Source organism: Paramormyrops kingsleyae, chromosome 10, assembly GCF_048594095.1.
Source record: "Paramormyrops kingsleyae isolate MSU_618 chromosome 10, PKINGS_0.4, whole genome shotgun sequence".
In the NCBI taxonomy this organism is placed as follows: Eukaryota; Metazoa; Chordata; class Actinopteri; order Osteoglossiformes; family Mormyridae; genus Paramormyrops; species Paramormyrops kingsleyae.
The window spans coordinates 3,326,644-3,342,378 of NC_132806.1; the positions used below are offsets into that span (position 1 = coordinate 3,326,644).

At 42.3% G+C, this 15,735-nt stretch overlaps 1 protein-coding gene across 1 annotated transcript in view; it reads right to left on the bottom strand.

Moving 5' to 3' along the window:
- The window catches only part of LOC111851973 (neurexin-2-like), a gene marked incomplete at its 3' end in the record, with an annotated part of 418,474 nt that overhangs the window by 8,130 nt on the left and 394,609 nt on the right, over positions 1-15,735 (bottom strand). Inside the window, exons 11-13 of the mRNA XM_023827376.2 lie at positions 14,830-14,949; positions 14,077-14,458; positions 12,979-13,169 (exon numbers count right to left, since the gene is read on the bottom strand). Coding sequence (XP_023683144.2) covers positions 12,979-13,169; positions 14,077-14,458; positions 14,830-14,949 — 693 coding nt within the window. The remainder of the gene's footprint in view (positions 1-12,978; positions 13,170-14,076; positions 14,459-14,829; positions 14,950-15,735) is intronic.

Sequence of the window (15,735 nt, forward strand, 5' to 3'; positions counted from 1 at the left end):
GCAGGAGTTACCTGGTGTGCTACAGCTTCTCGAAGAATATCCATCCTTGAAATCTAAATCCCTCAGGGGTTTGGCTTGGCCCCTTGGTTAAAGTGAAAGGATCTCTTGATACTGCAGCATTCAAAGCTATTGTGGACAATGTCATGCTCCCAACTTTGTGGGAACAGTTTAGGGATGGTCCTTTCCTGTTCCAACATGGCTACGCACCAGTGCACAAGGCAAGGTCCATAAGGACATGGACGAGCGAGTCTTGTGTGGAGGAACTTGACTAGCCTGCATAGAGCGCTGACCTCAAACCGATAGTTGGGGGTCTTTGGGATGCATTAGAGTGGAGACTGTGAGCCAGGTCTTCTCATCCAACATCAGTGCCTGACCTCACAAATGCTCTCCTGGAAGAATGGTCAAAAATTCCATAAACACACTCCTAAACCTTGTGGACAGCCTTCCCAGAAGAGTTGAAGCTGTTATAGCTGCAAAGGGTGGGCCAACCACATATTAAAGCCTATGTATTAAGAATGGGATGCCATTCTTATATCGTTAGTACCAGCTTCCTTCAGTGGGTCATTTACAATCCCATCCGTAACTTGACCCTGTCCCAGGTGTACCCCAGCCTTGTGCCCTGCAATGGACGGGCATTTTTATGTTGTTTCCTGCGTGGGATAGGGACCATACTCTGTGAGATGCTCCATGAGACCATAAGTTACCACTCTGAAAACTCACGGAAAGAATCAACGAGACTCTCAAGACCATGATCACCTCCTACGTCAAGGAAAAGCACCAGAATCAGAATCACAACAAAAACGTACAACTTGATTTAACGTGGTGATGCAGCAGGTGCTCACATAGGTAACAGTGCCTCTGTGAAAAGTTAGGCGTTTGGTAGGAAAACAACCAGCCTGGGGAAGAATGGTTCAATGGTGAAGTTAGTGTTCGTGATGCAAAGTTTGTGAAAAAATCTATAAACTCAAAGACAGCAAAGGCTACACAAGGTCCATGGAAATACCCCAGTGAAAGACAGAAGCTTAAGAGAATATTTTTCGATCTGTGAAATGCGTTTTGATAGACTTGCCGTGTGCACTGTGCATAAGCTGATAAGTTGTACAGCAGCAGGAAAACAGGAAAGAGTGCTTCTGTGTCGGGGTAAAACTGCTGGGGTGTCGGGTTACAGTACATGCATGGTTGGTGTGGATTCAGTTGCAGGGAATGTTGCTGCTTTGTTGTAGTTTTGTTTGTGGTCTTATTGTGATATTAGACTTAAATATTAGGCCAGGATTAATTCTTCCCCGATTGGGTCAGGACTAGATATTCTTTTAACTCTATCATGAATTGGGATGGGAATTTTCTTGTGTGAGTGAATATCTACTCCGGTGTCACCCTCTAGTGTACATAATATAAAACTTGTTACTGATTTGAAGTATCTCCTGGTTTATGTAGCATGTTTGGTGGCTGTTTGGTTCTATGTTTTATCTGCGTATAACGATCAGTTAACACTACAGTGTTACCATTTTCTAATTAAATTCATTCATAGACTGAGCACCGGCAAGGAGCTTTTGACCCCGGAACCAGCACTACTTATTATCTCTGCTAAAAGAGCTTTGATTTGAATGACTGTCTTAATTATCCATCTCCTTTCATAGTCCACTACTCTCCCTGTGTTGTTCATTTCCTCAGTATGGGGATAGTGCTTGAGGCACCCCCACCTCCAGCACAAACACCCATCCATTTATATCACACGTGGCTGAATTTAAACTAATAATAATACCACAGCCCTGTGCCCTGCGATGGACTGGCATCTTCATGTTGTTTTCTGTGTGGGAAGGCACCATGCGCCACTGTGATCATGAGGAGGATGGGTGGTTAGAAGATAGATGAATAATAATAATAATAATAATAATAAAACAAAGGGGGACCTGCACAATGCAATGTTAATATGAATGCTGTTTTAGATCTACTATGAAACCGGAAACCTGTGTTTTAGGCTGTGTTAACTTGAGCATGTACAGTTGTCCTTCAAGCAATGTTTTTGGTGCTGTGCCTGAAGTTGTGCTTCAGGATGTGCTTCAGGGTTCCACCAGTAGTGCAAACTTTAGACACCTTTAGTTGTATCAGGTGATTGTATAAAAGACAATAACTTTCTAAGCTCATAAGCTTTTCTGCCGGTACACAAGAAATAAAATTAAATGAGAGCAATTATATAGTAAAATTTCTAAGATCTTTACAGTAGCTGTCTTTTTCCTAAGCACTTTCTTTTCTCCAAGTGCCAGATAGTGAAGCTTTTTCTGGATGAAGACCAGTTGTGTGCTACAGGAGGCTCAATCTGTGCGGGGGAAAGTTTCGTAACAACTGTTCTAGGGGTTTTGAATCAATTTGAAAATCTCTATCCAAAAGTTTGAAGAATTTGATGGCTTGCTGTTTCCAGCCAAAGGGATGATGTAAAAGAGTTGCTGGCCTTCTTCCCAGCTGATTATGGACACATCACCTACACCACACTAAATACCAAGGCTGCAGAAAGTGGTCATTATCTCACGGCTGACAAGAAAACATCATCATTTATGGTGAGTGAAATTCTAAACTTTAATCTCTCTGAACTTTACTTCTCCTTCAGCTACACTCCTCACTTTATTTCATTGGTCAGTGTGACACAACTGGAAGTAGATCATTTGTACTGGGAAATAAGTAACAAAAGCTGGACCTGACCCATGCCTAGGATGACAGCATAGATGAATAACAAATGCTGAACTTCAGAAAACTTTTACACATCACAAAAACTCCACACTTTCTGCTGCCATTTCTCTTCAATTTTGCTGGTTTTTCACAGTACAGTTGGAACCCCATAGCCACAGTTTCAGTAACCCCGATTTATTGCATTCCAAAAAAAATGGTAAAATTACACAAATAAACGGTTCATAAGTTTCAAACTGAGCACCGAGCGAGTAAAGGCTGTAACATGGTGAGATTCGCCATGCTCATGCTTCTCCACAGAACCCTCATCCAGTCTCAGTGATCGTATTCGTTACCATGTTATCACAGTGTATGTGTTATAAAAATGTATCAAAAGAATGATTTTCAATGATCAGTTATCCCTTGATACAGAATATTGTTTCATTGCTCTGTCGTCCCTTGAGAGTTACGCTAAACATCAAAATGCCTTACATTTGAGAGAGTACAGTATTGTACAATACTGAATAATAGTGTACAATGTATATAATGTTGGTAATGTCTTACTGTGCATAATTTATCAATTAACCCTTACTGTATGAATGTACATGAAAATCACATGACATATGGGGATCGCAGTTTCATCTATCTGTGGTAGGTCTTGGAAGGTATCACGTGCGAATATAGAGAGACTACTATAATGATGCCCATGTCTGCTGTAAATGTAGCAGTATATTCTAACCAGAAAGTACTGAACAACAAAAATAAATAAAAATCAACCCAAGAGCCATTAGGAAGCTGATGTTTACTCTTTCCAAAGGTGAGTAGCAGGTTGCAAAAAAAAAAAAAACAAGCAAATGAAGCCTGCATCAGGGCTAGAGAAAACAAAGAGCAAACCCAGGCTAATAATGAAACGTACTCCTGCTGCTACATCTAAATTTTTTACAAATAAAGATAATCAGCCATAGCTAGGGGTATAGCAGACCACAGACAGAGCAGCTGGCCAATAGAGAAGCCTGGTCTGCAATAGTCTGAGCTATGTCATAGAGTGAGTTTATATCACATTGTGGGTCACCAAAATGTAAGACACACATGCGCCCCCCCCCCCCCCCCACACACACACACACGCACACAGTCGTGTAATCATATCTTTCACACACATACCTTTCAGAGCTTGGACATTGAGTTGACTTTGAACCCCTAGCGATATGTTTCTTTATGGAACTTTTTTTCCTCTCCCCTGCTGTACTTTGCTTTTTATTTACTATTCATTTTTACTATTGTTACACTAAAATGTTGCATACCAGTTAGTGACACTGCTGTTTGATTCTTTGTTACATAAAAACAAATTCAATGGAATTGAATGAACACACACACCCTCACCCGAGCTTAAAAGTTATGCGGAGTGCATTTTTTGTCATTCATTTTGATATTTTTTTCTATCAATATGTAAATATATTTCCACTTCACCATACCAGATCTTCATCAAATGAAATCTTACCCATCTCCAATTATGGAAACAAAGGCCATTATGCAGGGAATTGCGGCTAACATTGATCTCTATAGATAACAAGGAACACCACAAACACAGTCACGAACAGACACAAACACAATCATGGACATCACACAAAAAAACATATACAGACACACAAACATCACACACTGAAGCTGCAATGTGACAAAGGTATCAGGTGACATTCTTTGTATGGTAGCAATCTGGGATGATGAGTCAGTTCCCACCCCTATTTACCATTCTATGTGATTCCCATGGTAACAGTTCTTAATAAAGGAGTAATAAAAAAGCAATAAAAAAAACATTTTAACACCCAACACTGAATCCTCTCATCCCCAGTATGACTTTCAAAGCAGAGACTGGTGCTCTTACTTCAGTCATACTCCCATGAGGTGAATACAGCTGCCTTTTCTGTATTTCTACACACTTCTGTTAGAATGTGTTTCCAAACTTGGCAAAGGAGATAAAATCAGCGTAAGGCTGTTAGCCATATCCTCCTGAGACCCCACCCATTCTTTTATGTCCATTGTAGTGGACATTTTGTTTTTGCATCTATCTTTTCACTGATGTAAGGAAACATATTTATTCCTGTTGTACACTAAAGAGGAAATGCGTTGAAATTAAAAATAAAAATAAATTAGAAAAAATCTAAATTGCAAGATGTCATTTCCTTCAAAGACAAATAACCTACAATTGAAGGACACTTTTTTCCTTGGGTCTCAGGAGGATATAAGATTATGTGACACTGGACTTCTTTTGGCTCTGATGGGGCTGAGCAAAGGCCATGAGACCATCCTATCAGCAACCCTACCTCAACCCCCACTGTGCAAGAAAGAGCCCATAGGCAAACCCTCTCTGGCTCTCTGAATGTAAACCCCTCCTGCCCCCCCCCCTCACACAGAAAGCCAAAATGGGAAAACCACTTTCTGATTTTAATCCAACCAATTTACATACTGATGCTTGGTCTCATCTGAAAGGTCTGTGTGATGCATATAATGGTCTCGGCCTTAAACCAATCTTGTAATATTATGTAGAATTAGAGAAATCTTGCCTTGCTGGATGGCTCTGCCCCCTCAGTGAACAAAAGGCCTTAATGACCCCACCATTAATATTCTGATTAACCATTGACTTGTGAACTCATCTATCCAGTCACATAACAGTATACCCTGAAGGACATCACACAGATATCACAACTCTGCTGTAAAACCAATATCTGTAAGTAAACAATAACATCTGGGGGGTATTTTGCGTACGTCGCTTAACGTTTGACCTCTGTAATTGCAAACAAAGGCTTCTGTACCAAATATTAACACTCATTTTCTCAGGTGTTCAAATACTTATGTGCAGCAGTGCAATACAAATAAATTCTTTAAAAATCATACAATATGATTTTCTGATTTTTTTTAAATGCTGTCTCTCACAGTGGGAATGCAGCTACAATGTGATTTCAGACCCCTCCATGATTTCTAAGTGGGAGACCTTGCAAAATCGCAGGGTGTTCAAATACTTATGTTCCTCACTGTATTTTTTACTAAGTACAAATAAGTGTCTCTTGTTATCCAGATGTCAGCGGAGGCATTGCCTTTGCATTACAATTTTTCCAAATTGTTTTTGCAGTTTTAATCATAATCTCAGAACAAATTGTTTTCCCTGCTGTACCGAAATTGTACTGAAATGTGAACCCAAAACTTTGTTTGTACTGAACCATAAATTTTGTGTACCATTACACCCCAATTATGAAAAATGGCTGTTTAGTTTACACAGCCACTGCCACTTTTCTTTCTCATTGCATGGAAACACATAGATTCTTTAGTTTTTTTTTCATATCTATGAAAACATTGGAGCATACAACACTGCAGCATATTGGAATGTACCTGGGTTGGCCCCAGAAACAGATTTGTCATGTGATTCAAACATCATGATTTCTTGCTTAGCCGGAAATCTTGTTGGTTATAAGGTAGTCCGAGTTAAATGCAAGGTAATGAAAGTAAGCCCAGACTACCTTAAATAGAAGAAGTTATCTGGCTAAGCAAGAAATCATGACTTCGACTGGCAGAAAGTTTTCCCCACTCTCCAATGCAGAATTCCTTAAGCTGTGTGATGTTTGAAGGGTGTCTTGCATGTACTCCTGCTTCATTTCACCCCACAGCATCTCAATAGGATAAAAAGGGCTACTTTGCCCATGCTTCAAGCTCCTCGCTCTGCCCTGTCTCCCTCCTTTTGCTCCGGCTCAGCCCTGTCTGCCTCCTGTTGCCCCGGCTCAGCCCTGTCTGCCTCCTGTTGCCCCGGTTCAGCCCTGTCTGCCTCCTGTTGCTCCGGCTCAGCCCTGTCTACAGGTGTGCCGGCTATGCTCCGCTCACCACCAGGCATCCTGGCTTTGCCTCGCTTGCCTCCAGGCGTTGCAGCTTTGTCCCACTTGTCAACAGGTGCCCTGACTTTGCCTCGCTTGCTGCGAAGTGCCCCAGCTGTGCTTCGATTGCCCACAGGTGCTGCGGCTGTGCCCTGCTTGCCTCCAGTTGTACTGTCGGATCCGGGCCCTTCCCTTGTTCAATAGACGACCACTTCGCTGCTCCCTGAGGTCTTATTTGAGTCTGCCTGGTCTCCTGATGTCCCACCAGATCCCACCTTGTCCCTCAAGGTCCTGCTAGATCCTGTCTTGTCCCTCAAGGTCCCACTGGATCCAGCCTCGCTGTCCTCAGAGGTCTAGCTGGTGCTCACCTTGTCATCTACTGAGGTCTTGTCAGCCCCCACCTCATCGTCTACTGAGGTCCCTTCGGCTCCCACCTCATTGTCTCTTGAAATCCCGTTGGTACCTGCCTTACAGTACCTGTCATCACCTAGCAGATGCTTAACTCCCTGATTGCTGTTTGTTTGCCTTGGTTTGGTCAGCCATGATGATACCCAACTGTTGTTGGAATTGGAGTGGGACCTCTGTGCCTTGCCCTAGGTCCTGCTCCATGGGTCTCTGCTCCAGCCCCGTTGGTGCACCAACCTGGTCTCAAGACTTGTTGCAGTCTCAGGGGCAAACATGGGCCCAGAAGGGGAGGAGGCTGAGTTGCCAAAATCTGTTGTCTTCCTCCCATTCCAGTCTCTTCTCCTATCCTGTAGGTCCCTTGTCAGCCTCCTACCCTGCGGTCCAGTCTGCGTCCTCCTGCCATGATCTCTGTTCCTGGCCTGTCCTGTAGTTCCTGATGTGTCATCTGGCTCCAGCCATGCAGGCCCCTCGTCACCTATCGGTCCTGTCCTGCTTCAGCACCCTGCAGTCCCTGATCTGTGTTCAACAGTCCTGGCCTTGCAGGTCCCTCGGCGTCATCCAGTCCCTCCAAGACCCAGGAGGATCCGCATCCTTGGGGCGAGCCCCAGCTTCCAGGGGTATGGATGACTCCTAGGACTATTTCCGTTGTTCATGTCCCAGTTCTTGCCCCCTTGCCCTATCATGTTTTTGTTTCATCCTGGTCCTCTCCTATATGTATGTCCCTGTCTGGATGGTTCCTTCACTTGTCGGTCCTGTCCTGGTGAGTGCTGTGTATGTTGTCACCTTGGTTATCCCTGGTCCTGCCCCAGCTTCTTCTGTTCCCCTAGTGGTGTCCTGTGTCTAATCTTGTGGCCGGTGTCATTGTACGTTCAGTGTTTAGCCTAGTCTTATCTTGCCTGGTTCTGTTCTAACCGTTGTGGGTACTGTCACCCCCTATGTAGTCCAGAGCCCCGTCTGTCTCCGGGCCTGGGGTTTGGTCCCTTGTTCCCTCCTCTGTTGGTCTTTTGAACCTGAAGGGACTTTATTACTTTTGATTTGTTTTGTTAAATGTGAAAATTGAAGGCTCTATGTCAATAACAAAAATAACAATAACAAAAATGATAGCATCTGCACACATTTTACAAGGTCAGTGTAGGTTAAATGTCTGGGGTAAGCCTGCATAGACACAGGGAGAGCAGGAGTATCTGGAGTAAGTCTGCATAGACACAGGGAGAATAGGAGTATCTGGGGTAAGCCTGCATAGACACAGGGAGAGCAGGAGTATCTGGAGTAAGCATGCATAGACACAGGGAGAGCAGGAGTATCTGGGGTAAGCCTGCATAGACACAGGGGGAGTAGGAGTATCTGGGGTAAGCCTGCATAGACACAGGGAGAGCAGGAGTATCTGGGGCAAGCCTGCATAGACACAGGGAGAATAGGAGTATCTGGAGTAAGCCTGCATAGACACAGGGAGAGCAGGAGTATCTGGAGTAAGTCTGCATAGACACAGGGAGAATAGGAGTATCTGGAGTAAGCCTGCATAGACACAGGGAGAGCAGGAGTATCTGGGATAAGCCTGCATAGACACAGGGGGAGTAGGAGTATCTGGGGTAAGCCTGCATAGACACAGGGGGAGTAGGAGTATCTGGGGTAAGCCTGCATAGACACAGGGGGAGTAGGAGTATCTGGGGTAAGCCTGCATAGACACAGGCGGAGTAGGAGTATCTGGGGTAAGCCTGCATAGACACAGGGGGAGAAGGAGTATCTGGAGTAAGTCTGCATAGACACAGGGAGAATAGGAGTATCTGGGGTAAGCCTGCATACTGTAGACACAGGGAGAGCAGGAGTATCTGGCGTAAGCCTGCATAGACACATGGAGAGCAGGAGTATCTGGGGTAAGCCTGCATAGACACAGGGAGAGCAGGAGTATCTGGGGTAAGCCTGCATAGACACAGGGAGAGCAGGAGTATCTGGGGTAAGCCTGCATAGACACAGGGGGGTAGGAGTATCTGGGGTAAGCCTGCATAGACACAGGGGGAGTAGGAGTATCTGGGGTAAGCCTGCATAGACACAGGGAGACCATTGAACCCCCAGTTATGGAGCTGTCAATGAAACATGTGGCACTGCTAATGACAGCCATTGCGAGGCACTCCCTTCTGTTATGTCTTTTAAGTATGGTACCATCAAATTTAATCCCTCAGCTACTAGATTTTAGTAGATCTTGGGTAAAGTGGCTGCAGTTCTGTGTCAGGTACTCCAATGCAGGAGCAGAGGAAAATGTTCAAGGGTTCCGGAGCACTTTCTGGGTAGAGGTCGACGTGCTCTTTACGCAGGAATTCTCCTTTTTAATGTCTTTCTTCTACAGTATATGAACTAAAACTACTGACAAAGACAACGTTTCCATCTCAACTTTACTACCTATACAAATTTTATTATACATACTGTAATGTGAGGATGTGTAGGCAAAGGTTATAGGTAATGTGCAGGCTGAGCTTAAGACAATCTGTTGTGCTTAAAACACTTTGCACCTTGCAGCAGGAATCAATGGAAGAGAGTGATGGTGATGTTGTTCAAAGTTCAGTACATGGATGCAGGCCACCATTTTTCTTCTCAACGAAGAACAAACTAGACTCTGCGGGAATGAAGACAGCTGGACGTATCCCTGACAAAAGGCCTTCTTAATGTATTTGTCAACAGTCTCCAGTTGTGGGAAAGAGAGGTACCTGGTAGTAGATTGATACATCCAGGAATTACCAGCATTCTATGAGTACCATTGCTGGGGAGGTGGGCAGTCACAGAAAAGGAATTCTCCAGAAGTACATATGACAAGTTTTATTATTATTAATTAAACCGGACAATAGGACTCAAAATTAATCACTGTACCCTACTTTTAGAAATTGATGCTGTTATATAAGTTGAATGATATCTTGCATGTATACTGACAACTCTGTTCAACACAACAAGCTACCTAAAGTGTTTAGCTCCCAGACTGCCTAACAAACAAAATCAGAAAGAGTAAGTGAGTTGGGTTTTGTGATTTAATGCTTTGCACAAAATAATGTTGATTCCAGCCTCTTGTCCTGATCAGACGTACCCTGGAGCCTTTTCCAGGCATTATAAGGCGTAACGCATGTGCCCAGCCTGTAAGGGCCACCAGTCCGTCCAAGGACACATAGATACCAACACTTATGCAGTATGGGTAATTTAGAGATGCCAGTTAACCAAAAGCTGTGTCTTTGAACTATGAAAGGAAACCCTTGCAATAGAGGGAGAACATGACAACTCCACACACACACACACACACACACACACACAGAGTACATCCCTGAAGTTGTGTGGCAAAAGTACTACCCCTGACCTACTGTGGCACCCAGAATATAACCTTAGGATGTCTGACAATTTACATAAACCTGAAGTTGCAGTAATGTTAAGTTTAATTGTGTATACTGTATTAGAGCATGGTTGGTCAAACTGTTCCAATAAAGAGACATCTATGATTATTTTAAGATTGATTCTTTTTTTTACTGGATGAGTAATTGTGAAAGGAATTGTGTTTCCACTGTTATCAGTGATATCAGTAATTCCCTGATCAATAGGACATATTGTCTGGCCAATACATGAAACATATTGGCATGAGCTGACATTTCTGGGATGTGCTGTAAAGCCTGTTTTATGTAGGTGTTAGGGTTCAGTGGGAATATTAATGAGGCATGTATAGCTGTACTCTTGTAGTATTAATTTTAGAAATGGTGGTTTCTTCTTAATCTAAGGGCATTTCCATTAATAAAGCAACAATTATACGTTACACAAGCAGATATAGAATATGGATGGATGGACAGGCTATTATGAGATAAATTACACAGAAATGTATCCTGAAGTCTGGGTGCCAAATGTCTTGAATACAGACCAGCATGCTGTCTCTGCAAGCTAAAGTGCTCTCCTATGCATTATGTATGACTTGCAGAATACAGGGGCAAAGTTTAAACCAGAAAAACTCTAATTTGATCCAATTCAAATGAATGTGTTAAATGTTGAAGGCTAGGCTTGAATTTTTATTTTTTTGATAATGAATCCTGCTAATAAGAGATATCCTTGTATAGACCCTCAATGACCTTAAAGTGCCCCCAGGAGCTCAACTGTCACATATCATTTTCAATTCAAACCAACAAATATAATAGAATAGTTTTTGGTCCTCAACGTCGTTTCCACTAGGATGAGATCACGGTTTGCTGGCCACTAGCAGTGGTTGGTTGGAAATGTTTGTCTTTAATTATTGAACTTCAGATAATAGAGGTATTATCCAGGATGTCCACCACAGGCAGCCAGTACTGTTCACCAAGGAGTCCAGGATGGCTACCAAATATACTACCAAATTCATGGCAACATCTCATAAAGTTAATGTTTTATGGTCAATTATTTGCAAAAAAAGTGTCATTATCATCTCAAAAACTGTAAAGTTGCACTTTTTAAATCCTGAGTATGTAGATCACACAGGGGCAGTACTTGGGGGCCCTGTGAAAGCATGCATGCCCCCCCAAATACATATGGTACTTGGGTCTGAAATAAATGTATTATTAATTTTACTATTGTTATTATTTGCGTTCATATACATGAGCTAAAATGTTGTGCGCTGGGAGCAGGCAAACACATTCTCTTGATGGACTTTTAACGTGCGTGTGCCGGGTGGTCGAGTTGCTTCAGTTGGTGAAAAGCAAAGTCAACAGCAGGAAATATTTAAACAAACTTGTGGAAACAGGACAGGAAGTACAGTACAGCCTCCAAGACTGCGACTGCATATTTATTGCGGTCAAAAGATCGATCATTAGTAAGTAAGTAAGTAAGTAATCTTTATTTATATAGCACCTTTCACAGGCAAAAGCCACAAGGTGCTTCACAACATAATAAACAAAGAAAAATACACAAGCTATCAGCAAAAAGTGAAATAAAATCAAATAATGTCTAGGTTGAATGCAGTTCCCACTGTTCCTCTCAAGAACTCAAGGTTTACATGGAAATTCTTCTAGGGTTAGAAGCCTAGCATGGTTTAAACTTTTGAGTCCAAAATGTGTGTCCCAGTATGCAGCACCCTAGACCTGGGGGTTAAGTAGGGATGTAATGGTACAAACACCTCGGTTTTGTCATTGTTTGGTAGGTTTTTGGTATGGGGGGCAGTGTAAAAGGAAACAAAAAACAAAACTAAATTGCTGCTTTTTTTCTTTATTAAACAGTGGTTTATCAACAATGTCTTTCTTAAAAAGTCTCTGTCAATATTGCTGCAACCTACTAATAAAAAGCTAAAATTTACTTAAAAGTAAATCAAAATAAATATTCTCTCAAGTAAATTAAAATAAAATAAAATAAATATCCGTTAAGGTGCATATTTAGAAAATTAATGGTACCTGTACTGTATTCATATTAGCAGCTTTCAGCTTCATATTAGCTGAAATTGTGCAGACAAATTTCACAAATACCCTATCAAAAATACAAAGCAGAACAATATAAATATCCACTATGATGCAGCATTAAAAAAAAATACCGGTGCTGTTCTTTATTCACATTAACAGCTTCCAGGTTCACACTAGGTGGTTCACACGCATGCATAGTGGCCCAGCTTCCTCCACCCCTTTCCGAATGTTGCTCAGGGGAAACACACAAAGTTTCCGAATTTGAAACCGAAAGACCTATACCGAACATTTTCAGTACGAATACGTGAACCGTTATACTCCTAGGTTTAAGGGCTTTGCTCAAGGGCCCATGGACATGTGACTATTCTGCCGAGATTCAGGCTTGAACTTTTCGAACCCGGTTACAGAGGCTTAGGCCACTGAAGCACACACCGCCTCCGAATGGGAAAAGCAAGTGAAACAGAATCTGCCATTGTTCTGGGGGTAGTGGGAAAGGATAATAGGAAAAAAAAACAAGACATGAATCATTTTTTCCACAAATCATTACTAAAATGATATCTAATGGATTCAAGGTCACCAGGGACTTTTGGCAGACTATATATTGTGTGGTGTGATGGGCAGATGAATGGAAGATGATACAGATACATGATTTGCTCTATAATCCATACCTTTGAGGTCCAGGTTACGGGCTCCGTTGGTGTGCTGGGTTACCATGCGGGAGTCGATCTTCAGCATGTGCACGTTGTTGGCATCCCGGGAGACAATGACGTTATGCCACTGGTTGTCATTAAGCGGTTTTTCAGAGTTGCCCTTCATGAGGGAGGGGCCTTTACCCAGGTTGAACACATAGTGAATGTACCTGCAAAGCAGTGCAGAGACACTGAATGGCAGCACGGACACTGCTGAAGGAGACCTATTTGTAAAGGTGACTTCAAGGTCATATGCAGTCCATATCTGTGCCACTATCTAGACAACTACTACTGGTGGATATATAATACAACTACAACAAAAACCTGATTTTTAATGTTGGAAAAAAAAGCCCTGTATTCAAAAATGTATTTCGTGGACCGCTGTGTCATTTGGTCCTGCCATCTTATCCGAAATCCTCCCACACTCACTTACTTGTACGATTTCTAGCAGTACTGGATGGATCACCTGGAAATGTGCAAGCTAATAAATGTATTTTTACCTGAATCCTGCGATTCCATGTTGTGATATGTATGTAAGAATGCATTCATTCATTGCACATTCCACTTATATGATAATTTGCACAATATTTCCCCCCAAATTAGGTGGTTACATGTATTACTTTGTGTATGTTTTAATGTCCATTTTTGAAAATGTCAGTTATATCATTTATATTTTTTAATATGGTTAAATATTTATATTCTTTTTTTCCATTGTGCACTATAACCACCATTCTCTGTGATATAACAGTAAGAACTATAACAGATTAAATAATGGTGTATATGGATGTCTGGAGGGGCCACATAAATTGTTTTTTTTTCCATTTTAACTCATTTACATTTAATTAATTCAGTTGGTACTGAGGAGAGGACGGCGTGAGGCAGTCGGACCGACAAACAACCCTGGATGATGACAGCTACATGATCCCTTCTTGAATATATAGGTAACACCTACTTTTATATAACTATGCTAAAGCCACCACTGTTTTCTATCCGATAGAGCCTAACTTTGAGTATTCTTTGAGTATAACCCAGGAACATGAAGGCTTCTTCTGGTGTCAGTCGATATCCCTCACTTACCCTTTGACCAGCTCCACAACAATGAAATCGCTGCCATCGCCAGAGTTGTAGAGCAGCAGCCCATCAGAGGATGTGGTCTTAAACTGAAAGAAAAGGTGCATGGAGGCATAGACCTGCAGGGTAGCCAAAGTCAGGTAGCTGGCCCTGCTCCGGAAAGTGATGGGGTCGGCAATGATGTGGCGCATGCCGAAGCGAGCGTTGAGCTCACAGTACGAGATGTCGCCGTTTTTGCACTCATCCAAGTAGGGCACCCCGTTGACTGTCAAGCCCTGCAGGTGCCCGATAAAGTTGGATGGAACAACTGAGACGAAGCGTCGCTCGGTCATGATGCCTGTCTCGATGTTATGGAACTCCAGGCGTGTATGTGCACCACTTATCTGGCCTGAGTTCAGTGGGGCAACAGAAAACAATCTCAGTAATTACCATGCACCACTCATGCTCAGTGAAGGTACAAAGCAAGACAAAACAAGAACACTGAGGCATACAGTTTCGAAAAATATATAGTTTTGCACAAACAAATCGTCTGAATTCTTCCATACCCTGCACTCTTTTACCATATTAAATTACCTGGAACAAAAGTCTATAAAAAACAATCTTGCAGTCAGTCAAGTACATTGTGGATATCAAATAAAGGCCTTTTCTCTTATATCATACCTCTGATTATATCATAATCAGACCAGTGTCAACTAGACAGTTTGTCATGAAATGAGATTAATGAAAGAGCAATTGCCCTTAATATGACGCTCTCCTCACCATCCACGGTCACATTGTCCACAGAGAGCTGCAGGTTCTTTCCTCTGCGCGTCACTTTCACCGCGTGCCACTCGTTGTCATTCAGTTTCTCCCCTGCAAACAGTGTCTCAGGTCCTTTGCCTGTGGAGGGATGCTGCGAGTCACAGAAGGCCAAGCATCCTTTCATAGCAATGCAAAAGGACACCTGAGTCCATGTGCAGTACAGCCCCACACAGAAAGACTCACGCACAGTCCACGTATTCCCATACCCTACCCAGCCCTGACCTTTACCATAAGTAACCAAATAAAATACAAGACTTTTAGCATTAATATTTTTCGATTGCACTCACCAATTTTTATAACATTGAGGTTATCCTTGTGGAAACCAAGAAAAATGTCCCCACAAGGTAAAATGTTATAGGTTTTTTCACATTCTGGGAAAATCTAGTCTGCACAATGTAATTATTACAAAGACGCACACACATATGCACAGAATGGACATATTTTTATATTCATATCTTTGTGGGGACAGCTCATTCATTTCTATGGGAATAATACTAATGCTATGGCAACCTTAACCCCTATGCAGCCCTTACCATAACCACAAGTAGCCAAACAAAATAAGAGATTTTTTGCATTTTTTGTTTTTTGATTGCAGTCAAGGATTTTTTCCCCCTCATTCCTGGTCCCCATAAGGTAAAAACATCAGGTATTTATCATATTGTAGGGACAGTTGTTCCCCAAAAAGTAATATCTGGACCATACACACACCCACAAAGAAGCCACCATGTAATATACCTTTTATTTCTCTGAGGATGGAAATGTTCCCATTTTGTACTTTAAATGGGATCCAGCTGTCTGTTCTGTGAGACAGGCTATTTTAGCATGCCCAATGCATCCGTAGAATGCTCCTGTTCCAGAACTATT